General features: G+C 45.4%; 1 protein-coding gene across 3 annotated transcripts in view; it reads right to left on the reverse strand.

Moving 5' to 3' along the window:
• The window catches only part of LOC308107544 (alpha-2-macroglobulin), a 30420-nt gene extending 4706 nt beyond the window's left edge, over positions 1-25714 (reverse strand). The window contains exons 1-31 of one of the 3 annotated variants that reach the window (XM_080459925.1): positions 25554-25714; positions 23244-23424; positions 20256-20412; positions 19571-19623; positions 18482-18502; positions 17821-17989; positions 17643-17727; positions 16833-16953; positions 16634-16748; positions 16444-16553; positions 15353-15508; positions 14995-15231; positions 14725-14788; positions 14442-14587; positions 14176-14325; positions 12351-12530; positions 11427-11502; positions 10995-11139; positions 9956-10181; positions 9405-9531; positions 8268-8389; positions 8128-8179; positions 7708-7791; positions 6735-6911; positions 6247-6328; positions 4119-4275; positions 3937-4011; positions 3679-3853; positions 2387-2586; positions 2088-2303; positions 1321-1439 (exon numbers count right to left, since the gene is read on the reverse strand). In XM_080459925.1, the coding sequence (XP_080316051.1) occupies positions 1321-1439; positions 2088-2303; positions 2387-2586; positions 3679-3853; positions 3937-4011; positions 4119-4275; positions 6247-6328; positions 6735-6911; positions 7708-7791; positions 8128-8179; positions 8268-8389; positions 9405-9531; positions 9956-10181; positions 10995-11139; positions 11427-11502; positions 12351-12530; positions 14176-14325; positions 14442-14587; positions 14725-14788; positions 14995-15231; positions 15353-15508; positions 16444-16553; positions 16634-16748; positions 16833-16953; positions 17643-17727; positions 17821-17989; positions 18482-18502; positions 19571-19623; positions 20256-20412; positions 23244-23424; positions 25554-25636 (4061 nt within the window). In that variant the 5' untranslated portion in view covers positions 25637-25714. Of the gene's footprint in view, positions 1-1320; positions 1440-2087; positions 2304-2386; positions 2587-3678; positions 3854-3936; positions 4012-4118; positions 4276-6246; positions 6329-6734; positions 6912-7707; positions 7792-8127; positions 8180-8267; positions 8390-9404; positions 9532-9955; positions 10182-10994; positions 11140-11200; positions 11340-11426; positions 11503-12350; positions 12531-14175; positions 14326-14441; positions 14588-14724; positions 14789-14994; positions 15232-15352; positions 15509-16443; positions 16554-16633; positions 16749-16832; positions 16954-17642; positions 17728-17820; positions 17990-18481; positions 18503-19570; positions 19624-20255; positions 20413-23243; positions 23425-25553 lie in introns of all 3 variants that reach the window. The other 2 variants (XM_080459927.1, XM_080459926.1) reach the window with 2 other exon arrangements.
• Between the last annotated feature and the right edge of the window lie 1708 nt (positions 25715-27422).

The raw sequence follows: 27422 nt of genomic DNA on the forward strand, positions 1-27422 counted from the left end.
CTGACTATAGACGGTACGATACCAGACTGTCGACGGTACGATACCAGACTATAGACGGTACGATACCAGACTATAGACGGTACGATACCAGACTATAGACGGTACGATACCTGACTGTCGACGGTACGATACCTGACTGTCGACGGTACGATACCAGACTATCGACGGTACGATACCAGACTATATTCGGTACGATACCAGACTATAGACGGTACGATACCAGACTATAGACGGTACGATACCAGACTATAGACGGTACGATACCAGACTATAGACGGTACGATACCTGACTGTCGACGGTACGATACCAGACTATCGACGGTACGATACCAGACTACAGACGGTACGATACCAGACTGTCGACGGTATGATACCAGACTACAGACAGTACGATACCAGACTATCGACAGTACGATACCAGACTATCGACGGTACGATACCTGACTATAGACGGTACGATACCAGACTGTCGACGGTACGATACCAGACTATCGACGGTACGATACCAGACTACAGACGGTACGATACCAGACTGTCGACGGTATGATACCAGACTACAGACAGTACGATACCAGACTATCGACGGTACGATACCAGACTATCGACGGTACGATACCTGACTATAGACGGTACGATACCAGACTGTCGACGGTACGATACCAGACTATCGACGGTACGATACCAGACTACAGACGGTACGATACCAGACTGTCGACGGTATGATACCAGACTACAGACAGTACGATACCAGACTATCGACGGTACGATACCAGACTATCGACGGTACGATACCAGACTACAGACGGTACGATACCAGACTGTCGACGGTACGATACCAGACTATCGACGGTACGATACCAGACTATAGACGGTACGATACCAGACTATAGACGGTACGATACCAGACTACAGACGGTACGATACCAGACTGTCGACGGTACGATACCAGACTATCGACGGTACGATACCAGACTATAGACGGTACGATACCAGACTATAGACGGTACGATACCAGACTATCGACGGTACGATACCAGACTATAGACGGTACGATACCAGACTATCGACGGTACGATACCAGACTATCGACGGTACGATACCAGACTACAGACGGTACGATACCAGACTGTCGACGGTATGATACCAGACTACAGACAGTACGATACCAGACTGTCGACGGTATGATACCAGACTATAGACGGTACGATACCAGACTATCGACAGTACGATACCAGACTATCGACGGTACGATACCTGACTATAGACGGTACGATACCAGACTGTCGACGGTACGATACCAGACTGTCGACGGTACGATACCTGACTGCCACCAGGAGTTTGAGCTGCGGTCGGCTGGCGTCACATCTGGGGCTGGTGGTGACGGAGATGTTGAAGGCGGAGAAGTCTGCAGGAGGGGGGATGTTGTAGTGGCCGGAGATCTGCAGGAACACACACACACACACACACACACACACACACACACACACACACACACACACACACACACACACACACACACACACACACACACACACACACCTGTTCAGGTTTCATACAAACATCTGGATATGAATCCTTTATATTAAGAATAATGACAAACCTTTCACCACTCATTTGGCTTCTCGTAACCAGAAACAAGAAAAATGAAGCAACTTTAGGAACTAAAACCAAAGTAACTGACGTTTCCTTCATGTTACGACTGTAATATTCACCTGGATGGATTAATCTGGATTAATCTGGATTACATTAAAAGCTTCACTAATGTGGCCTCTTTATTCCTGTTTTGACATTTTAAAGCTCCTCACTGTTTAAAACACTTTCAAACGTTTCTTATTTAACATTTCATAAGACGGTTTCTTCCTCGGTCTTGTTCCACATTAAGAGAAAGTGATTTTAATACGAACAAAATTCCTGTTATGAGAAGAAAAAAATCCCTGGATGAGATATTGGTGTGTGTGTGTGTGTGTGTGTGTGTGTGTGTGTGTGTGTGTGTGTGTGTGTGTGTGTGTGTGTGTGTGTGTGTGTGTGTGTGTGTGTGTGTGTGTGTGTGTGTGTGTGTGTGTGTGTGTGTGTGTGTGTGTGTGTACCTGAGCCAGGACGCAGCTCTGGCCCTGGGCCCGGATGGTGTACTCTCCGGGGATGTCGCTCAGCTTCTCCTCCTGGTACAGCAGCCGGTTCTTCTGCTGGACGGTGAAGTCCTTGTTCAGGCCGCCTGCCGACGTCACGGTCACTGTAGTGGTTCCCTCCGGACTGTAGGTGGCAGCACCGTACTTGGCCAGGGCCTGGAGGGCCACCACCGTGTCCTGCAAAGCACCGAGGTTCCATCTGGTCTTTGAACCGAGTTCAGAGTGGCTGGAAGAGCAAAGTGAGCCGGCGTGGGGTCTACCTGTGTGGAGGAGAACCCTCCGTACGGGTTCTGCTGCTGAGTGAGCCAGCGCACGATGGTGGTGGAGTAATCCAGACCCCAGTCCGGCATGGCGGGTCCGGACAGCAGAGCCAGCAGCACGTAGGAGGTGATCTCCACCTCCAGGGAGTCCACCTTCTTCCTGGAGGCTCCGGCCCGCTCCCAGTGACGGCCGCCGGACGCTGCAGAGGTCAGAGGGTCACTGAGGGAACAACACGCCATCGGCACGGCAACAGGAAGCAGCCTCATGGCAGCGCAACATCCATCACACACGTCACAGAGACGGGGAGAGCCACGACGCCAACGTTCACTCTTCAGCTCACTATTGAAACGTTTTCATCTGCGGTCGACCGTCACTGCTTTCTTAGAGCTTTAACCTGGATGCAGTTAAGAATGTTTCAGCTGGTTTAAGATGTCTGGAGTTCCCCAAGGCTCCATCCTCGGTCCTCCTTTATTCCAACGATCATACGCTCAGTTAATGAACATCGTGGCCACATGACATCATTCTTATTAGATCAAACAACTTTACTAACAGCCTCAGTCTAAAATACATTAACGTCACTATGGCCGTTCACCATCGTTCAGACGACTAAAGACTGATTATCTTTATTAGAGCCGATGAGTTTAGTGCAGTGCTCAGCACTTTCTCTGGGGAGTTTGCATGTTCTCCCTGAGGTACTCGGGCCCCGTTTATGCAACATTTCCAAGTGAAAAACTGTCCGTTTCCATGGCAACAGTGGTTGGAGCCACTGAAAACAACCTTCTGGAGAGGTGGAAGTTTTCGAAGACGCTCTGACTCCACCTTCTTGAAGACGGCAGAAAGGCGTGTGTGGTCCAAAAACAACAGCACCCTCTAGTGGCCCAATATGAAATCTACATTTTCAGTGTTCCTGCTTCTTCCGTTATAAACTCATCGTTTACAGAAGGTTTGCCGTGTAAACGTGAAGCTGTGCCCAAATGAAAACGTTGTTGTATAAACGAGGCCTCACTCTCACAAGTGGAAACTATGCGTCTGAGGTTGTTTGGTGACCTTGGAGTGGATGAAGTGGAGTCGGAGACGGCTGGACACGCCACTCAGACTGTCGCTGTCACTACTGCCTGACACGGCGTAGAAACATTGAATTGATCCATTTCCTAGAACCTGTTTCTCTACTTCCAGCTCATGATCTCAGAGTGTGAACGACCCCGTTCACCCTGGACTCTTCACTAGTTTCTACCGTCTCATTTGTATTTCACACCTGAGAATGAACCAGGAAGGAGTTTCCGACTCGTACCGTCTGTGGTGGACTTGTGGTGCAGCAGCGTGATGAGTTTGCTCCTCATCTCCTCGTCTCCGGCCAGAGTGAAGGTGTAGGACAGCAGGGCGGTGGTGTACACGTTGTCCATCTGAGCGGCCGCTGCAGCCTTCAGACAGTTCAGGCAGTTTTGCACGACGGGATCCTGGGAAAACTAAATAAAATGAAAATGTGAGAAGGAAGAAGGTGAAAGTGTGAGCTGGAGCTGCTGAGGTGAGGAGCAGGGCGGAGCCTCACCGTGGTGCCATTGTCCAGCTCCAGGAAGGCTGCAGTGATGTAGGCCGTCAGAGACACGTCGTCACTCACTCCTCCCTGAAGAAGCACAGCAGTCCGTCACTGAGCTGCTCCACAGCACCACCCTGCAGGTGGAGCTCGGACCTTCACGCTTCTCATGGGGTTTTTAAGGCTGGTCAGATTACCTTCATCTCGTTGTGGAAGAGTTTCCCCACGGACTGAATGCAGCCGTCCGGCCGCTGCTGTCTGGCCAACCACACCCTGGCCTGGTCAACGTGCTTCAGATCCACGAAGATGTACGGAGCGGCGCCGCTGAAGGACTTCATCACGAAGGCAGTGAGCCTGGAAAGGGATGAATCCAACCATGTGAGGAAACTGGCTTTGTGCAGAATTCAGAGACACGAGGGTCATTTAATAACAGGAATCTGGATTATTTGAATATGTTGCATAACAAGAAACCATCACATGCAGGTTTTGGTTTCATTTCAGCCTCAAACATCCAGCAGTCGTTTGTTTTGTGCAGGTTAAAGATCATCAGCTGGTTTTTGAGATGATTTCTCTGGCAGGTTTCCACCAAAAGGAAACTTCATCTGGAGCTACACAACATGTTTCCTTCCATCAAAGTTTCTAACAGCAATGAATGATAATATCAGCCTGCAGGGAAACCGGCTGCACGTTGACCCGGGGGCGTTCCCACAAACATGCACATCGCTGAAGTGTTGCTTCATGAGAAGGATTTCCTATTGAATGGAGACGTTTTGGTTTGGTGCTTCAACCGTTTCACACTGAAACATTTGGAGTCAAAGTTCCTTCAGAGATATTTTACTGGTGTGTCCTGGGCGAGGGCCAGAAGGTCTCAGGCTCTCTGGTTTTAAAGAATAAAGATGATTAGTTCATCTTAGTTCATATGTAATACATCGTCAGAGATAAGACCAAATACAAAGATTAATAACTTCTTTACAAAATGTTGTCAAAAACGTTAAAGCTGTATAATGTATATAGCGCCAACTAGTGGTCTTGCATAACTTGCATCTAACAACATACTTTACACCCTGTTAGTGTTTCCCTAACATGAAACTTTTGTAAAAGAAAAACAACAAAGAAAAGTATTTTACTTTAATTGTGGTGTTAAAAGGTCCTGAGTGTGTCAGCAGGTCGTCTGCAGCACATTTTCATTTCCAGGCTGGAAACTAAGATTCAAGGAGCTTAAGGGCTTTTTAGAATGAGGTGATCACACACACACACACACACACACACACACACACACACACACACACACACACACACACACACACACACACACACACACACACACACACACACACACACACACACACACACACACACACACACACACACACACACACACACACACACACACACACACACACACACACACACACACACACACACACACACACACACACACACACACACACACACACACACACACACACACACACACACACACACACACACAAAGTTTGAAACTTCGACACGACTGCTCAGTGAGTGGATGTGCTATTTTAAATGATTTGGACACGTTTCATCCAGGCTTGTGTAATGTGACTGAACACTTTCTCCCCACCACAAACACACTCCCACACACACACTCACCAACTGCCAAACTGCCCAGCAGCCTTTCAAAACAGCCCAAGGTTTGTTAAATCCCCCCAGGCACTGCGCTTTAAGCCCATTAAATCCAAATATTAAGATTTTCTGGCAGGTTGCTCATAAAGTAAATTATTAGGATGCACGCTGGTGCCAAACAGAGAGGACACACACACACACACACACACACACACACACACACACACACACACACACACACACACACACACACACACACACACACACACACACACACACACACACACACACACACACACACACACACACACACACACACACACACACACACACACACACACACACACACACACACACACACACACACACACACACACAGTGTACGTGAGTGTGTGCACGCCAGTTTTGTTCACTCGTCACACAGAGTGTGAGATCTGAGCTGAAAATGATTTAGTTCAACAGCAAAGCTCCAGATAAATGTTTTTAAATGCGTCTAAAAGCGATGATGCAACCGCAGCACAGCAGCAGTTATCTGGCCCCGAATGGCTTTCTTATTATCTCCACATTTACAAGTCATCAAAAGCTTTGCCACCAACAGGTGAGCGTGTTGGAGAACCACAGCAGACCCCGGAGGAGCCCTCCAGCGTCACCACACAGAACCCCATCAACATGCAACACAAGCAAGGAACCCGGTGAACACACTCGGTCACTCCAGTCACTGACCAGGTGTTGCCTGACTTGTCGCTCTTCCCAAAAGCGCTGTATGAACCGTCGCTGTGCTTGTAGGTGAGCTCCCTCTGATATCCTGCAAACAAACAACTAGATCATCTCTGCTCCTGTAATTAGATTACTGCTTTTAAGGTCAGATCAGAGGGTGAATGTAGTGAGAGAGTGAGAGAGTGAGAGAGTGAGTGGTGGGTGGTGGTCAGAGGGTCCATGGTGCAGATGAGCAGCCTCTCCTCCGTCAGTCTGCTCCAGAGCAGCTGTGGTTACAGACGTAGTTCACCACCACCCAGGATGGAGGGAATGATGATGTAATGGAAGCATCAATGTAAAACATGTCTAGAAAAGTGCTATATAAAAGAAGTGCTATATAAAAGAAGTGCTATATAAAAGAAGTGCGATATAAAAGAAGTGCGATGTAAAAGAAGCCAGGCATCACGAAGGGGGGAGGAGCCTCTGTGTTGGTGTCAGGGTAGTTTTCTTCTCACCGCTCTCCAGGAAGCGCACGGCCTTGTCCAGGATGTTCTTGGTCAGCTGTCCGGTGCTCTTCAGGTAATTGAGGATGAAGATGTTTGGTGCGAAGAGCAGCATGTTCTGCTCGCCGCAGCCGTACGGCATGGCCAGCAGCTTGTCCAGGTTCTGCATGGCGCGGCCCATCAGGTCGCCTGAGGAACGTGATCAAGGTTCAGGTTCATAGTCACACTTTTACACCAAAACAAAACGTGGTTGACTCAAGGTGAGCAGATATTCTGCTGTCTTCTTCTGAGCTTCTCCATAGTTTCACTATAAATAACTAAAGGTGTTGGACACGCAGGCAGAGATGGGATCTTTTGGTAAAATTAAGATGGGAACCAGTTTTTTTATTTTTAAATTCTAATGTAGAAAAAAGATCAGATGAAACATCTTCATATTTATATGGACATAATGCTTAGATGTATGTCCCGCCTTACATATTTACGTCTTGTTGTATTATATTTAATCTTCCAAGAGTCAATTTAAGTTCAACTTAAATTTCATTTTTTGTATTAGAATTACAAATAGACATATTTTTAACACATAGAGAAGACTGTACCATTAACACTCCGAATGTACCTTTCTTATTAGTCAATTTTTATTTTCATGATTGGCATAAAAAGTAAAAACTAATTGTGAGGAGCCCCTTGGGATTGGAAAGAAGCGACTCTTTTTAGTGAACCGAGTCAAAAGAACCAGATTGTCCAGGAATTGATTAAGAACTGAACAACAGATGGAAAGTCCCACTGAGGTGATTAGGAGACGAAGACAACAACAGCTCTTAAAATATAAACATGTTTTAAACGCAGCCGTCACTGGTCAGTCGCTTTCACTTCAGCTTGGCGATGCCATGTCCTCCCACAGCAGTGAACATGGAAAGTTGTGGAGGTCTGGCAGGAAACTGCCATCAATTAAAGCTGTGAAGAGACTCCATGAGGACGAACTGACCCACGACGGAGACGCTGGCTCTGGCTGATCCCTCCACAAACAGCTCGGGCATCAGCAGGGAAATCTTCTTCTCCACCGGACCCTCTGACCACAAACCAGTGAGACAAGTCAGCGCCACTCCTTTTAACAACATGTCTCCCGTCATGTGGGAATAACTTGGAGTTAAATGGTACTCTGAGTTACAGGTACATCAATATTCATTTAGAGCGTTAAAGTGTCCTGAGACCCCCTCGTCCGCCATGTTTTACAGGACAAGCTACTGAATGTAATCACTACACCGAGCTCCTAGGAAGCCCAATAAAGAGTCTGTCATTACAGTCGGGGGTGTTGCAGAAGGTCCTAAAACAAGCAAGCGGGGGCGGGGGGGTCCTTCAGGCATCTTCTGAGACGCCCCGTGTTCCAGTACAGGTGCACACTCACCTGCAGGGCAGAGGAGGGCGTTGTGACTGACCATCTGTGGAGTTCCTTCAGCCTAGTGGACGAAATCAAACACTGACAATAACCACTGACAGACTGTGTGTGTGTGTGTGTGTGTGTGTGTGTGTGTTTGTGTCACTGACCTCCACCAGCAGGTTCCGGATCACCGTGTCCACCTGGCCCACATCGGGCACCGTGGCCACCTCGTTTCCACACAGTGAGTCGGTCTTCAGGGCCTCGGCACTCACCTTCACCTCCACTTTACCTACACACACACACACACACACACACACACACACACACACACACACACACACACACACACACTTCTCAGCTTCCTTCCTCTTCACCCTCATTAATCCCTGTTTGTTAGCTTATTACCACCATACCCCCCCCCCCCCCCCCCCACCCCCATCCCCCCCCCACCAACGATCCTTCACGTGGAGGACAGATCACCCCCGGGGGAGCGGTTTCGGAGGGTTTCGTCAGAGATGCTACCTGACTTGTTAGTACAAGTGATTGTCAGCATTCCTCTAAGGGGAGTTAAGAGGAGCCAGACTTGACATTCATCACAGCCTCCACTCCATCCCGCCTGATGGGGGCTGATGGGGGCTGATGGGAACGCTCGGCTTTCAGGCCGGGCGGCGGCTTCGCTCGCAGCGCTGCAGACGCCGCGGCTGTCAGCCGCCCTAATAAGGATTAATTAGCCCGTTCAGATTAGACAGAAACAAACAGCATCAGTATTCTGCTGCGAAGACGTGAGAATTACAGCATGTTGTTGGTGTTAAAACAACTGTGGAACATCACGCTTCCTGCTGGTAATGAGGGGCTGACAGCAGAGCGGGGACTAGTTTGTTCCACCGCTCAGTATGAGTGAGCACAGCACAAACAACAAATCACATTTTACCAAAAAATCAAAGCTTCAATGAGTGTTTTCTTCTTTTTTACATTTATGGATCCATTAAACATCTAAATCCATAAAATGATTTAAATCATTTATTTATATTTTTTATTTAATTAGGCAAGTAAAAATTAACCTCCTGGAAGAAGTTCCCGGTGCTGAATTGATGAAGTAGTTCATCATTAACGTTTCAGCGGCGAGCAGCGCCCCCGGTGCCGTGATGAACACAGGAGGGCCGCGGGAGTCAGAAACCAAATCCTGCATCTTCAATTGTTCATCTTCTGACCTAATTAGAGTTCCACCGCCACGGCCGCTCAACTGTTCTAATAATCTCTAATACAGTTGTTTGTTTGTTGGTGTGAAGAGGGTGTGGTCCTACCGAGGGCGGTGGGGGTCACGATCCAGGAGAAGGTGCGGCTCTCCTCCGCACACAGACAGATCTTATAGAGGCAGCCGTCACACTTTCTGAAGCTGAACTGGTCCGAGTCGGCCAAAGTCACTTCAACCTGCGTGGAAACAAACTCTGCTTCAGGGAAGCTTTGTCTTATTTTTACACAACATCATCATAAATAATTGAAATTGAGGTGAAACTAGGGATGCACGGATACTGATATGGGGTCCGACACTGCATGGAGTACTCGTACTCGTGAAAGTTCCCCGACACAACCTGGCGAGTATTACGTGACACGTACACTGAGCCTAGCGCAGCGTACAGCTCGGCGCTACATGCTGCGCTAGGCTCACTGTGGACTGAGAGGAATAAATGAGGTTCTATGGCATTCAATAAGTACGTGTATCAGTACTCAATATCTGCAAGCAGTTAAAGGTGAGTACTCGTACTTTAAAGAAGGGCTAAAGCAGCCCCTCCTGGAATGCTGGAGGTGAAACACCGAGACCAAAACACTGAAACGAGCCGTCCCAGGAATTTACCATGATGCACTTGGACAGGTAATTGAAGACGGTGGCTTTGAGCGTGAACACTTCCCCTCGGATGACGGAGTAGGGCAAAGTGAGGCTGACGAAGAACGGCTGGAAGACGGTGAGTCCGGTGTTGGGCGCCACGCCGAAGCCCGCCGAGGAGACGCAGAAGGCGCCGGCGGCCCATTTAGTGATGGTGTCCGGGACGGTTTTCTCCAGAGTGGCAGAACCGTCGTCTCTGTTCACACAGAACACCAGAGCTCCATCACCTTCTAGAACCAGTAACTGGTAGTTGTTGTCTTCAGATGGTGTGAATTGACCTTTTAATTGTATCACGATTTTTAAAAAAGTGTACAAAAGGAACAATACTTTAAAGCTTTAGAAATGAATGTACGCTTAAATGATGAAATGAGCTAATGTGCAAATTGTTTCAACAATTTCAAGCTATAAGTTGATTCCACACTGCCTGCAAACTAAAAAGCTTCTCGTTATCTTAGATTGAGAAAATGATCGCCGATATTGGCAATAAAAAGTTGAATCAATCAACAAAACTACACAGAATCCAACAAAAAAAAGCTGAAATGTTTCGGTGTGGAAAAAAGTCTGAATTCGATTATTGGAAAAATGAACATCAGGTTGAAGTCAATAATATCATAAGATGTCACATTATTGGAAAAATAATCAAATCATTTTTGTTTTGTTGGTGAATGAAACAATAAATGTCAGGAAACCCAAATGAACCCAACTTTGCCACCAGAGTTTGGTTACTGTTGATGGGATATTGTAGTTACTAGACTAGAAGTCACACTTGAGGGGAAAAGTGGCAGAGATATGATGTTATATATATATATATATATATAGATGTTATATGTCAGAATAAACCAAACTCATTTGAAGACCAGGACTATTTGCTCATCGCTCTGTGGACGTTTAGTAAAGAGGTTAATACTAGAAGACTTTCAACGACTCAAATTCATCTCATTAGGTAACACACACTACTCAACTACTCAGACACATGGTCTAAATCCTTTATATGACAAGTAATTATTACCCCACAGTAACTATGTCCCAGATCCAGGTCTCCGGGAAGAATGTTCTGACGGTCTCCTTTTTCTCCTCGTCTTTACCTTTCAGCACACCGGCTGCGCCCTGTGGCATCATGTTAGCCATGGGCATAAGATGAGAGTCTACAGCATCTAGGAATACGTGGATAAAGAAACGCAAACAAACAAAGAGTCATTACATTACTTTACTTACCCAACAGAAACCAGCTCCCAGATCCATGTCTCAGGGAAGTATGTTCTAAAAGTCTTCTTGGTCCTTTTAACTGGGTCCCCAACAGGCATGGCATCGGCTTTCAAAACAAACCCGACTTCTAAGTCTGAGTAGTAGTCAACTAAACAAAGTTTACAATGTCAAAGCATGCCTGAAGTACGTCGATATGAATGGAGAGTGAGAGAGTACCAGGGGCTCCAGAACATACCGTAATCGAAGAACATTTCATGGCAGTTTTGAGGTCTTTTCACATCCGAGTTCGTCATGAGTTTGACACCAATTACCTTGAAGTGGACAAACAAAGAGAAAGACAACTATGGAAAAAAGTACCTCTCAAGTTACTTAAAGAACACCGTTTGATTATTACTGAACATACAGGGCAAAAACTACCAAATACTGCATTTTCCAAACTATAAGGAGCTTTTTCTTGATCCTGGTTTAGCTGGTCATGAGACTCATATTAAGAGAGGATTTATTTATGTAGATATCACAGCACACATCATCTGGGACCACTGGAGGTCGTTGTATGACATTAGAACACTGCTACAGTAACACTGAGAAACCCCTCCATTACTACTGTATTTCAGTAGTAAAGTAAAATATCTCCAAATCAGAATTAAAGGTAAAAAAGAAAAACAGAAAAAGAGCAGCAGGGAGAGTTCAGAGTGAGAGAAACTGTTACCGTGATGAAAAAGAAAGAAGGCTGATCGTGTGGAAAAGCCAATGAACAAATTCAAAGATGGTTCTGGAACAGAAACTGATGCACAAGAGTCATCATCACTGCACTTCCATCTCCAAAGAAATATACTTAGAAAAAACAAAAACCCATTTATGACTTATGCTTTGGTGTAACTTATAATCTGGAGAATACGGTAATACTATTAGTTTGGGAGGGGGATGACATCGTGTCTGTACTTGGCAAAAACATTGTTCCTGTACGTTCAGTGCAACTTCTATATGTATTTGTAAATCTTTATGATGTATTTCTTGACAGTAGCAACTTATACTCAGATGCGACTTCTCGTTCAGACAAACGGGTACGTAGACAGTGAAAACACAGAAATCAGTGAGAGAAGCGTCGATCTGAATCACAAAAATGGTGGAAATAGAGAAAGAATTGCAGATTTTCTACCTTAAAGACGCCGTAAACGTCGTGCTTGTTATCGACCGGTCCAAAGGGTGCGATGGAGCGCTTGGCCCGGTCTTCCAGTCCAGGCCAGGGAACCGGAAAGGGCAAGCAGGGGTAGGGCTCAAAGTCGGACACCTCACCGGGGTAGCCAGACAGCTTCTCGATGGGCAGCTGGCTGAAAACCTGAAGGACAAACACCCAAAGGTTGATGGTGCCAAATCTCACGAGGCTCAGGGACCTTCCAAGAATCTAAATAACATCTACTTTATTTGGGTTCTTAAAAAAAGCCTCAATACCATTCTTGCATTATTATAAACGACTGAAGGAAAACTTCATAATCTCTAATTTCTTAATTTACATAAACATAATGCAAAACCTCAAAACCAACATTGATTTTCATTTTTTACAAATCGAAGGTTTTGTACCTCATTTTTCACTCATGCAACCTTTTAAGCTTTCATGTGAGCAAGACCCTAATTTACATCCACAAATTACATATTATACAAAGAAATATATATTCTTGTGATACATTTTAAAACTTGCAAAGAAAGAAAAAAGTAGAGTTTTTTTTAAATGCAAAACTTGTTTCCCAACTTGCAGGATGAAATGGTTGAATCAGTCTGAGTGAACTTTAAGGAAAAATGATTTCATATTTTCTCCACTAAGCAGCTAAGCAAGGTAATAAAGGGTTAATCCTCCAAAAGGTCTATTATTGGTACGGATCACAAATTCTATGCCTGTTTTTGGAAAGTCAAGCATTTTCTTTTCTGTCATCCAGCTTTATCCTTCATTGATCAGCCTTTAAAGTTAACCAAGTTTAAGACAACTGAACACTTGAATCATGTAATGAGCAACGAGTCATTACAGTACTCGTTAAAAAACAAAAAAACTACGACTGTTTCTCATCCGTCCAAAATCTACTTGTTTTGACTCCAATGGTCTGAATACGTAAAGTCATTTAAATGTTGTTGCTCCTGCTGCCTTTAACCTCTTTATATCACTTTAAAGTATTTGTGTTTGTTGCTCTTGTCGTTTCGAATTGAAAACACAGTTTTGGTGTTTTTGTTCTAGAAAAGTTTCACGTCTCCACGGCAGTGTTTTGAAAAACGATGTCTATTTACACGGTAGGAATGCTGAAAACGATGTAGTTTTCATGTTGGGCCACTAGTGGGTGCTGTTCATTGTTTTTGTAATTAAGCCACACACACACATGTAAGCAGAGAACAATAAACTATAAACAATCTCAGTGGGATTCGTATGGACAGACAACCAAGTTGTTGTTCTTTTCCGGGTGACTCGACTATAAAAAGGTCCAAAGAGAGGACGGACAGGCGGCCGCCATTGTTGTCATCGTCCATCTACACGCACGTGTGCAGATGAGCTATGGACTATGGCTGTGGTGTAGCGGCAGCGTTTCCCCTGGCAACGGGGAGACGGGTCCTGAGTTTTCCCAGAATAAGTTGCTTCAGCGTGTCGACACTGCGATGGAGCCCAAGCATTTTCAAAAAGAGCCACCTTGGGAGCCGCTTCCAAAAAGTTGCACTTCCAGTGGCTCTGAGCGCTGTGGTGTAAACGGACACCCAAAGCGCAACCAAGGTTTTGCCTTTTCACTTGAAGTGGGCCTGAGAACCAGGCCAGAGCCTGAATGACACTGAAGCTCCGCTCTGCTCTCACTGCAGCAGGACTTCAACTACAGAGCCAATGTGGTTTCAGGGGAAATACATTAAATACTATGCCTGGTTCTTCCAGATACTTGTAATTCAAAGCAAGTGCACTAAGCCATGGTGTTGGTTACGTTGAGCAGAACAGAACAGAAGACGGGTCATACGTAGTCCACAGTGACTTCCTGCTCTTTCTTCAGCAGCAGCACGCTCTGGTCGATGGCTCTGACGGAGCACAGGGATCCTGGGTGGGCCTGCAGGGTCATGGTGGTCTTCTCCGCCGGGAGCTCCTGGACAGACGAGAACTTCAGAGAAACCTGCTCAGGGAAACACGGAGACGGAGAAGGAGTCATTAGAGCTGGAACGCTTTGAAATCCCGTTTGCTGCACAGGTGAGCTGCCGTCAGGTGTTCTGATGCAGAGACGAGCTCCACCTTGTTGTTGAGGCACATCTGGACGGGGAAGTTCTGGCTGTCGGCTACACCCTCCCCACTGGGCATCACCGTGTAGACCACCACCTGGGCGAACGGAGCCAGGTTTGCCACCTGTGCCAGCGGGATATTCAACTCTCCGTTGTTGACTGGGACATGAGGCAGAGAGAGGCAAAGAAAATGTCACAAAGCAACGAAGGAAAACGATTAAAAACATCAGACGTCTGTTTCTGTCTGTGTTCCAGCTGTGCAGCTCCAGCTGTTCAGTCATATAACATCAGTTTACCGCTTCCTGCTTTAACAGCCACCGGGATCTGGCCATGCTGTACAACCGTGCCTTTAGACAGCACCTATTGGAAGAAACACAAAAAGCACAACAGAATACTTTTGGAAAAAACTTTTGCCAAGAACATTTCAAAGAAGCAGTTGGAGACTTTAACTAACCAACAGCAGCATTTTCAAACTAAGACGTCATGTGCGTCTCAGAAAGTGAGGAAAGCAGGAGGATATGGACGATGGAGGTGAAAGTAGTGACTGAAGGTCCATCGGGACGTACCAGGTAGAAGAAGTCGAGGACCTCCTGTCCTGTCTTCAGCTCGTTTCCTTGGACGATGTACTGAGCGCGCACCGCCGCCTCTTTGTCACAGGAGAATCTGCGGTTGATTTGCTTCAGCTTCAGGAAGCTGCTGCTCTTGGAGTAGAAGGCCTCGACGTTGTGGTGTGCCAATCTGTATTCCGGCCGTCGCAGATTGGGAACGTACTGATCGTTGTCAGTGGAGTTTCTCGATGTTGCCTGTTGATGAAAAGCAAAGGTTCATCCTCTGAAACGAGTCCCAGTCCCATCAAGGACAGGTCCGTATGAGCCGGCTGCACTGGGAAGGGAAACAAGCCCGGAGATCATTTGGTGAACTCACTGTCAGATGCACCGAGTTCTTCCATGTGGAAGTGTCCAGAGAGAATGGCGCCATGCCTCTCGAGTCCGTGACGAGCGTAAGCTTCTGCTCGTTATGTGTGCTCAGGTAGACCAGCTCAGCAGCCACGGGTTTGTTATCCGGACCGACCACTTTGACCTGCATTCAAGTCAACAAGCTTCTTTCAACAGGCAGTGACACCAACTCCAGGGAGGCCCCCTGAGCACCAGCCTTTATATACTCGCTGATACAGAGTGCCGATACTACCTCCTAACACCTTTCCTTAACTCCTTTAGGAAGCCTCCTAACACCTTTCACTAACTCCTTTAGGAAGCCTCCTAACACCTTTCCTTAACTCCTTTAGGAAGCCTCCTAACACTTTTCCTTAACTCCTTTAGGAAGCCTCCTAACACTTTTCCTTAACTCCTTTAGGAAGCCTCCTAACACTTTTCCTTAACTCCTTTAGGAAGCCTCCTAACACCTTTCACTAGCTCCTTTAGGAAGCCTCCTAACACCTTTCCTAACTCCTTTAGGAAGCCTCCTAACACCTTTACTAACTCCTTTAGGAAGCATCCTAACACCTTTTACTAACTCCTTTAGGAAGCATCCTAACACCTTTCCTTAACCTCGTGACATCATCCAGGGGGTTAAGGAGAAGTGGATAGGAAAGGAGATAGGAGGGACTATGAGGAAGCACCCAGTCTTCAGACCAGATTAGATTGATTGCCTTTTTCACTACTTCTTCCTCTCCACTCCACGTCTGCCCACGAGATATTCTGGAACTTGTTCTTTCTGAATGTTGTTTGTTTACATTCCCAGAATGCATTGTGCTCTACGTCACATCCTCTCTCCCCACCTGCTAGAAAGATCGCTTGCACCTGAAGCGAGACCAACACAGACGGCTTGTTCGATCCTGTTCAGAGTTCATGGGAGATTTCACTTCGCCCAAACGAAAGGTTTTGTTTCTGGTCCAGATCAAAGAGGGGATGTGAACACGCCCTAACTTAGCAAACCAACACATGAAACTTTGATCAAGGTGATCTTTAGAAGAAGTTCCATACCACTGTATGGTAAAGGTAAAGGAGAGTGGTTACCTTTCCCTCAAAGGGGATGCCAGACTTGTAGGAATCAGACACGTCTTCAAAGGTGACGGTCCGGATGTCGCTGCTGAAGCTGCTCCGTCCGCTTCCTTTCAGAATGACCCCTAGGGGGCAGTAAAGATCAGACCTGGTTAGACAGCAGCCCCACAGACTAAACACCTCACCTGTGGATGGGTCCTCTCACCTGTGCCGTACTCCTCCATCTCAGCTTTCACTGTGAAAGTGTCAGAATACATGTCGTTGTCCAGGGCGAACGCGGTCAAGTTCACAGTCTGTGTGACGCATCCACTTTTATCCGTCTGGAGGAGAAACAACACAAGTCAAGTAGAAGAACTGGAAACAGTGGGTGGATGAAGTACAAGTTCTGCTTTGTGAATACTCACCTGGAGTTCATAAGTACTGCAGATGTCCTTTACCCTGGAGTGTGTGGACCAGTAGAAACGGGTACCACCTCGACAGAACTCCGCTTTGACTGAACCGATAACCGGCTTCCCATAGGTGTATCTGGAGGTGAGCGCACAAGAGCACGTCAGGTGAGAAGGCTTCAAGGTTTAAATCAAGAAAAGAGAGACAGACTCATTTCCTTCAAGTGGTAATGACGCCGGCCTAATCTTAACGTTCATATATGGAGAGAAAACATGGGAAACTGCTGGAACTCTCAGCAGAGGAAACCTGAACAATGGCTGCTAAAACCACAAAGGCAGAATAAAGGTTAAGACACTTTAATGGGTTCAATCAATTTAACAACTACTAATAGAAAAGGACAAACAAAATAGATAAAATAGCTCACGTGATGAAAATGTTTTTAAAACAAATCAAAAAGGCTAAAACATCTCAAATGTACACGACAGCTAACATTGCTAAGGCTGCTCACAGTCTAAAGCGTTAAAGCCACTAATAATGCTAAAGACAGAAAAAAGTCTAAACAAACATCAAAGAGGGTAAAAGGGAAAAAACTGTCTACGACTGTAAGATTGATCAAAATCACTAAAACAGCTCACGATAAAACGATGACAACAAAACTAAACAGAAAAAAAAAGTCCAAAATCCCCGACTAAGAAGTTTACATGAAACCCGTCACTACTGCACAGAAACATTCCTCACTAATCGGTTACCACGTAGAAAAAGCTTCTTTATAGCTGCAATGTCATTGTTTGTAATTCTTTATCAAACACCTGAGGTTCAACACTCACTTTCCACAAATCTTCAGGTTTGCCTCCTGATCCAGGATGCTGATCACACCGGGCGGCTGGACCGTCACTTCATACTTCGGCAAAACTAAAGCCACAAAAAAGGAAGGAAGGACTGAGCTGAAGTTCATTCTGTCGTTAGATAAGACGTGGCTCTCTGCGTGCTGTGACTGGATCGCACCGTATTCTTTGATCTCGAAGTTGTGGGAGACTTGCTCTCCCTTGTCGGTGGTGGCGGTGATGGTGTAGGTTCCTTGGACGGCCTCGGGGATGACGGGGTGGGACAGGTCCAGGATGCCTCCGCTGATGGCCTGGTCCAACCACTGGGCAATGCGGTTCGAATTGGGATCCTCCATGTGACAAACACAGATACACATTTCCTGAAGTTCACACCTTTCTTTCTTAAAGTTGCTCGATATATAATGGTCATTATTGCTTCTGTCACTTTTATCACTTAACAGCTTGTGATACTTACAAACAACCACATTTAGCAGAAAATCAACAAGATATGAAACCTACCATCATCTCACACAAATATAAATTGTGTTTTTTATATATATATATAGATACAGATACAACACTGAATTTAGCAATAACCAGTCATAAAAAGATTCTTGCCGCAATACCAATTTGTATCACTAGGTGGTATCTTGAGAGGGACAGGAATAAACTGTAATTATGAAGAGCAACTATTAATTCTTTTGGTTAGAATCCCTTGTTAAGTGATTAATGCATTCCTAATGTGCTTTAGAAAAGAACAATCCTCTACTACTGCTCATAATAATTAAAAAGCTCTTCAATCAATTTCTCTCTGGAACATTTAAGGACTGAAATGTTCTTACCTTGAGCGCCACATCCTGGTACTGAAAAGAAAAGGAACAGCTGATTATAGCATGTTGAATGTGCAGAACGAACACGCTACATGTGAAGTTAACTAACAGTTAACTAACAGTTAACTAGAGACCAGTGGATCAACATTTCAGCCGCTAAGCTTAGTCCTCGCTAAGTATAAAACTTCAAAGATTCAATTCATATATTTTCAATAAATGTGGCTGCAGTTTCACGTATTTATCAGGAATTAAACGGTTTTAGTAAATGTAGTGAGAATGAGAGTTAGCCTTTAGCATAGCATTAGCTTCAAAGCTAAACGGGGAGGGTGAATTAGTGAACATGCTTCATGTTGAATGAAACCCAAAGAGAAAAGCCGAAGTGCAAACGGACATAGATTATGGAATCTATATGTATGTCGCAGATAGCACATCATTCAGAACCAGATAATGTCAAACTTTTATTTATCTTTCTTAAAACATGTCCACTGGTGGAGGATTTGACGAAACTCTTGAGGCAGAGTTTCACGATGTGTTTCCAGTAAAACAAACGGAAACATGGAGAGTTAGTGTAATATTATAGTATATAGAACTAAAGCTTGTACGTCTGACACTCCTGGACTCTTTAGTTTGTATTGATTTCAGAGGACATGCTAAGTGAAGACTGGTGGTGTCCCTGGAATTGTCTGTCTTCACTCAGTCAAACACTGGATGATCTCCATCTGGCATTCAGTGAAATCTAAAAGGCCTCTGCATGTACATCGGTACCGAACCCTTCTCCCCTCCATGCAGAGATCGAATATGAATAAAATAAAATAAAGCAATTCTCGTCTTAAAGAAGCTGCAAAGTGCTGAACCGGGCAGACGATGGGGACAATGAGACGTCTCCATTCCAGCCCTGAGACACTATTGATTCAGATGTTTGGGTCAAACGCAGTGTGCGCCAAATGAACTCTGACAGCGTGTTTATCACGCTACTCCACACTGCGCTTCACTCCCACGCCGTCTTCAGAATCAACAAACAGCCTCCAAACACACCTCCCACTCTCCTGAACCAAAATAGACCTGGAGGACGAGGGGATCCAGCCAGTCACTCAGACTCACCACGCGAGACACCGGGATGAAGCCCGTGTCCATGGAGACGATCCGGAACCTCACTGGAGGAAGGAGGAGGAAGAACTGAGATTAGAAACCAACCAAATGGAAGGAAAACTTCCAGATGTCTGGCAGCATTCCGGGGAATGATTTCTGACCCAGAAAGGAAAGTGTAATAATTGCGGGATTCAGGGAACCGATACTGGAATCAAGTATTAAGTATCAAGTATTAAGTATTAAGTATTAAGGATTAAACTTAGTCAGTAGTCGATCCTCAGTTTAAAAGTTAAATATATTTTTGAAAAGTGACAAAATTGGCTTTTTTTGCACACGTCTCCCTGCTGGAAGACAAAAATGAGATTTGCTGTTTCCACACTGCAGATTAAAGCCTCAAATAATCAGATTATAACAAAGGAAGAGATTTAACTCATTTTCTATATGAAATTCAATCTCTGAGAATTTTATGCAAAGTCTACTAAACAGTAGAAATAAAGTCTGACTGATTGAAAATGAGTAATAAAATATGAATCCGCCTCATTTGGACCTGAGATCTTCCTGCAGAGTCAGCACACACAGGCTCTTGAGGAAATTACCATTTTAGAACATTAAATACACGATTCCTCCGGCAGCAAAGTGCCGCCTCAGCATTATGCAGAAATGAGAAGTAGTTGATCATTGTGCGTCTGCAGCTCACCGGTCTGCCCCGGCTTGTAGATGGGTTTATCCGTCTGCACCACGTGGATGAAGGCGGGCGGCACCATGAGGATCCGGGTCGTCTCCCTCATGGTGTCGCGCTCGCCCTTCACGTCGATCTGGACGGTGGCCACGGTGTTTCTGCTCACTGAGGGAACCTGAAACAAACAGAGAAGCTTCAGGGAGGAAACACGCCGTTCAAAGTCTTTATTGGCGTTCCTGAGAGCGTCGGTCACAATCTGTTTACTCAGCAATATAATCCAGAACCTATTTATACTTCGTCACTGTGTATACGCCACGGTTTAACTCTATTAAAAGTACTTAAACTCCTGCAATATTCAAGCTGCAGCTCTGTTCCCGCCACAATAAGACACAGACTCATTTCTACCGTGGTGGAAGGAGCGACTTCCTGTTTTTACCCTTGAAGAAGCCGAGATATAAGATATAGACAGGGTGGGGGGGGGGGGGGGGGGGGGGTGTTAATCATTATTATTTAAGGGTTTGTCTTCATTTTAATTTGAATCTGCAATATGTTGGAATTCATTTTCTCTTGAAGTCGTAAAAAACAAAAGAAAGACACACCCTACCAGGTTAATATTGATCCCAGTTATGGAAAAACTAAAACTTTTTATATCTTAAAACACACTAAAGAATGTTTTCAACCATGTCATCAAAATAATTACATTTGCAAATTGTTCTCATTGATTTCTCCTGTAGTAAAAATGTTGAAATGTTTTAATGATTTAAGGTTTTCATTATGATATAAATTTAAATTTATTACAAATAAATTCAAACTTAATTTAAAGCTACTTGTGCCGAGAGCGTCACGGGGAGAAATAAAGGAGAAGCCTGGTCCCAATATTGATTCCTAACAAAAGAAAAAAGAAAGAGAATCCTGAGAAACAGAAAGAATTGATGGATAAACTCAATAATTCCACCACAATATTTGTTTTTATTTTCTTGAATGTTTTATTAATACTCCATACTATTTGAGATTAATGCAAAATGATACAAAAATGCTTGAAGAGCTCTAGTTTAACGTGAATATTCATAACAGCTTTATTAGATTAAACCAAACGACATTATTTTGGAATGTGACATGAATCTTTCATCTACAGACACAAATTGTACAAACAACTCATGATTTCTCATGTTTGATCACGTTATTGCTTCATATCTGTTTTAACTGGTTTTTCACCTATTTTATCTGTTTCATCGCAATATTTTATTTCATGTTGGTCAAAGGTTTGACTTCAATTCACAGAACTGCTGCTCAAGGTCGTTATTCTGAGATGCACCGATTCCAGGGTTCCAAAGGACGAGTACATGTGCAAGTACAAGTACAAGTACTCACCTATAGCTACTTGCTGATACCGATGTTGACTCAATATATAAAGCTTAATTCATACGTAAACGATATGAAGGCTAAGCATTGCTGTGTGCCGCCACACGCTCCAGCTCACTCTTAATGAGCGTCGCAGTCCAGTGGCGGCTGGAGCTGCGCCCCCTGGTGGAAGCAAGAGGAATGTTGCTTTTTTTAATATAAAATATATGAATAAACTGAAATTCTGTCAAAATATGTTTATGCCAAGAAACTAACAATGAGTCCTGAACTGTGTTTACTTCATTTTCTACAGAAAATCTTCAATAAAAGAGAGGATTTCTTCATTTCTCTCTATAGTAGTGTGTGTGAGATTAAACCAATCAGCTTCATTTGATGACTGAGACTTTTAAGTCTCCTGGCTCTGTGATTGGCTGAAAATCACTTGTGGTTTGTTCTGGTGTTTCTACCAGATGTTGAGATGAAGACAACCAGTGGTGAGTCCCTGATTATTAACTCTGTCACTTCTCTTCTGATTCAGTACTGGCCAGATTTCATGAGTACGAATACTCTGTGCAGTATCGGACCAGGTACAGGTATCGAAGTATCTGTAACTGAAATCAATCAGCAATGTCAACAGTTGAGAGGAGACATTAAAGTTTAATATCCAGCAATCTGACATTCATGCTGGTTGAATAGTTTCAGAAATGTCTCTCTGTTCAAAGGAAAAGCACTTTTTCCTGTAAAAGTCTATTTTTGATGAACAAACATCCATTTTTAGACACTTGGTGTAAGTTTAGCTTCCCACAGTCTGAAGATGTTTTACTTTCTAGGTTGTTTTTCCTCTGAAGCATCTGTTATTGATGATGGATAAAAAAAAAAGAGTCAATTCATCAAGCTGATATTGAGTAACTGCAGCTCTGCTCCCTGCAGGGTGCGTCATTCTCACATTACATATGTTTTCACTTGCTAATGGAGCTGCTGTTGCATAACAGGGCCGAGGTGGGCGGGGCGGGGGGCCGTTTGGGGGGGGGGGGGGTTCAGGTAGAAGGTCTCGTCTCTTGGAGAAAGCGATCTTTGTTGGGTGTCCAAGTAAAACTGTGAGGAACCGGGTGAAACTCACCGCTTTGGCCACAGAGCCGGTCGGAGGGTTGGGTGGGGGGTGGGGGGTGACGGTCAATACGGAGGGTTGGGTGGGGGGTGGGGGTGGGGGTGGGGGGTGACGGTCAATACGGAGGGTTGGGTGGGGGGTGGGGGTGGGGGTGGGGGGGTGACGGTCAATACGGAGGGTTGCATAACAGTCAGCAGGGGGTGGGGGGGTTAAACACCGCTGGTGTTGGCAGCCTCAGTGTTGGCTGATTAATTAGGTAGGTGAGGAGGTGGTGATGGGGTGGGGGGTGGGGGGTGAGGTGGGAAGGGGGGTGGGGTGGGAAAGGGGGTGTGGTGGGGTGAGGTGAGGTGAGGTGAGGTGGGGGGTGGGGGGTGAGGTGGGAAGGGGGGTGTGGTGGGGTGAGGTGAGGTGGGGGGTGGGGTGGGGTGGGGGGTGGGGTGAGGTGAGGTGGGGGGTGGGGTGGGGTGGGGTGGGGGTGGGGTACACTGTGCTTAGAGACCATATTTAATCCCCACCAGCTCTCAGTGAAAGCTCATGACCTGCGATCTGAATCGGACCTGGAAGTTGATGCAGCGGTAGAAGTCCTGCTTGACGGGCTGGTCCAGCAGAACCAGCTTCTCCGAGGTCAGGTCCAGGGTGACGGTGACGACCAGCGGCTCCGAGGGCCCGTGGATCTGAACACACAGCGGCTCCTGTTTCCCCGCCGTCACGCGGGAGCTCACCGTCACCAAATATATACTGCAGGAAGAAGAAACACAAACAGTTCTCTCTTCATCTAATCCTTCCATCTTTACTTCTAAACTCCAACACTGATGTGGAAGAACAAACCTGTTTCTTTAAAATGGTTCAGTTCAAAATCAACCAATTATCTTTTTTTCTATTTTTTTAATTGCTTGGCTTTATACATTTATATATAGAGAGAGAGAGAGAGAGAGAGAGAGAGAGAGAGAGAGAGAGAGAGAGAGAGAGAGAGAGAGAGAGAGAGAGAGAGAGAGAGAGAGAGAGAGAGAGAGAGAGAGAGAGAGAGAGAGAGAGAGAGAGAGAGAGAGAGAGAGAGAGAGAGAGAGAGAGAGAGAGAGAGAGAGAGAGAGAGAGAGGGGATGGATGATGGATGGATGGATGGATGGATGGATGGATGGATGGATGGATGGATGGATGGATGGATGGATGGATGGATGGATGGATGGATGGATGGATGGATGGATGGATGGATGGATAGATAGATAGATAGATAGATAGATAGATAGATAGATAGATAGATAGATAGATAGATAAACTGCAGAAACCAACAGAAACACTTGATAACAGACAAAATTTGAATGAGTCGTTTTCACAGTGGATGAAATACTTCTGCAAAACCAGTGCACTTTACATTTAAACAATCTCAAAGTACTACAATACATAAATTAATAAATAAATAAAACAATAAATAAATAAATAAAAATTGTGAAACGTCTGTTAAAGTTTAAAAGGACACATAAAACACTATTTTAAAAAGGCTTTTTAAAAAGAAAAGTTTTTAGTTATTGTTTAAAAGCCTCAGACGTTACTTTCACATTTACTCAAAACAAAACTAGTGTTGTTTTGTTTGTAATTCAATATTAGGATTTATAATGAGTACTTTTACATGTACTGCCATATAAAGAGCAACTACAGTGTTTGTCTGTGTCGTTTAAAGTTGGTGTTCAATCCTTGTACATGAATTCATCTGCTTCGCCCAGCAGCTGAAGCAAGAGGATGAGGCTAGTGTCAAATTACAGGGACGTGGTGCCATATGAACCCAAAACGAGAAATAAGTGGAAACAAAAGAACCGTTGGATTGGAGATGTGTACATTTCTTCTAGAATAAAGCTTTACTGTGATGCTGATTTTGTTTTTATATCTATTATCATAGCAACTAGTTATAGGACTCGTTTTCAGACCGAAGCAGAAACAGAACGATCAAAAGCACTCAAAGTGCCTTGCTCATGGGTCAGAAAATGTTTGTCTGACTGCATTGATGAGAAAAACCTCCCTGAAGAGGCTGAATCAGTTTGTGTTTGAGGAATTTGTATTCTAACTGTGACTCTTTAAAAAGCCTCTCCAGCAGATTTAATAAAGGGGTAAAGCATAAAAAAGATATATAGAGCATATATTAGTGGTCCTTTAAGTAAGAGATCAGAGTATTTCTTTCCAAAATGACACATGCAGATTAAAATTGGAAACGCAGCTTTACTACAAATGTGTTTTTAATGTAAATTGCCCACAAGGGCATGTTGAGGATCTGGATTCTGCCCACCACTGGGGCAGTTAGAGGCTGCTTGGCACACAGGAGCTCGCTGCTGCTGCCAATGAGAAATAAAGGACACATTTAATTGAGTTTTAGTGGTGCTGCAGAGAATATTGATGACTCTGATCCCAAACTATGAAAGCAACCAGAGTCACAATGAAAACAAACTGCAGCAACAAAACAGAAGGTGACAACCAGGCTGGCTCCGCCTTCAGAACCCACAATTCCCATGATGGTGTTTGGCTTTAAAGCCTGCAGAGAAGCACTCACAGCTCCGCTGGGAATATTCAGCAGATTGGTTTATTGGTGAGCAGGTTATTCATCAAATGGTGCAAAGTGGTACCAGATGGCGCACACACGCTCTCTGTCCTGATTGCATAACACGGTCCTCAGGCCAAACGCCGCCACAGTCACACGACGTGCACCATCTCACCAGCACTTTGCAGGATTTCATTCTGTCTTTTCTTTTCTTATCACACTTGATGCGCACAGCGGCGCGTTTGTGGCGCAGCTGCTGTGACGCACGACGCAAACTTCTGCACACAAACAAACGTGAAACGCAACAGTTTTCTCCTCGCATGCAAAACGTCGCACTCACGTGTCATTGAGGTGGGCCGAGGTGTGAGCAGGTAGGAGAGCCGGTACCAGGAAGACAGCGAGCATTTGCAGGAGCGGTGCCATGGCTGCAGAACCGAGTCGGTGGACGTGTCTGAGCGCAGGAGGACGCACTCTCCCAAACCCCCGCTGCTCGCGGCTTATAACCCCCGAACCACCGCCCCCACCTCCCCCACCGCCCCCACCGTCACTCCCCTCAAAGTTAGTTGGAAAGTTTGCAGCCACCTCCCTATTCTCCAAAGAGACGCGCTTTGCCAAATGCTGCGCTCAGCTCCGGTTTCTGAAGAATTTCACTAATGTCCACAACAACGGGGGTGGAAGGGGGGTGGGGGGGGGGGGGGGGGGGGTGAAGGGGGGGGGGGGGGGGGGGGGGGGTCTGCCTCAGGCAGGATGACCGCGCAATATCAGTCCAGACTCCTGTTGAGCAACAACAGGCCGGACTGGAACTGACATGAACTGCTTGTGAGGACAGGAGTCTGAATGGCTCCTCTGGGGTTTGGAACCGTTTCATGGAGTTTGTGGTGGATGGAGGAACATCAGCCAGATTCATCTCTCTCTCTCTCTCTCTCTCTCTCTCTCTCTCTCTCTCTCTCTCTCTCTCTCTCTCTCTCTCTGCAACCTCAAAAAAAAAAAAACATGTTATGTAATAAGTCAATAACAGAAAAAGCAGGTCGAACACTAGAGGAATGCTCCCGGGTCACAACCAGGGAACAGTGGTTTGCCCTCTCACCTCACAGCCAGAAGGTCCAACGTCAAATCCCAACCAGGCCTTTGCATGTTCTGCTCATGTGTGTGAGGGATTCCTCCTGGAGCTCCAGTCTCCTCCAAACACAAGCATGTGAGGTGAACTGGTGACGCCCCGACGTGTGAATGTGAGGGTCTGGTTGTTTGTCCTGTGATGGACTGGAGACACGTCAGGGTGGTTCTCCTCAGCCAGTCAGCTGGGATCCACCACCCTGCACTGGATGAAGGGATGGATGGATGGATGGATGGATGGATGGATGGATGGATGGATGGATGGATGGATGGATGGATGGATGGATGGATGATAGATGGATGGATGAATGGATGGATGGATGGATGGATGGATGATAGATGGATGGATGATGGATGGATGGATGGATGGATGGATGGATGGATGGATGGATGATGGATGGATGGATGGATCGACAGATGATAGATGGATGGATGGATGGATGGATGGATGGATGGATGATAGATGGATGGATGATGGATGATGGATGGATGGATGGATGGATGGATGATGGATGGATGGATGGATCGACAGATGATAGATGGATGGATGGATGGATGGATGGATGGATGGATGGATGATAGATGATGGATGATGGATGGATGGATGGATGGATGATAGATGGATGGATGGATGATGGATGATAGATGGATGGATGGATGATGGATGATGGATGATGGATGATGGATGATGGATGATGGATGATAGATAGATGGATGGATGGATGGATGGATGGATGGATGATAGATGGATGGATGATGGATGGATGATGGATGATAGATGGATGGATGGATGGATGGATGGATGATAGATGGATGGATGGATGATGGATGATGGATGATAGATAGATGGATGGATGGATGGATGGATGGATGATAGATAGATGGATGGATGGATGGATGGATGGATGATAGATGGATGGATGGATGGATGGATGATGGATGATAGATGGATGGATGGATGGATGGATGGATGGATGATGGATGATGGATGATGGATGATAGATAGATGGATGGATGGATGATGGATGATGGATGATGGATGATGGATGATGGATGATAGATGGATGGATGGATGGATGGATGATGGATGATGGAT

The sequence above is a fragment of the Lipophrys pholis genome, assembly GCF_963383615.2.
Source record: "Lipophrys pholis genome assembly, chromosome: 3".
Taxonomy (NCBI): domain Eukaryota; kingdom Metazoa; phylum Chordata; class Actinopteri; order Blenniiformes; family Blenniidae; genus Lipophrys; species Lipophrys pholis.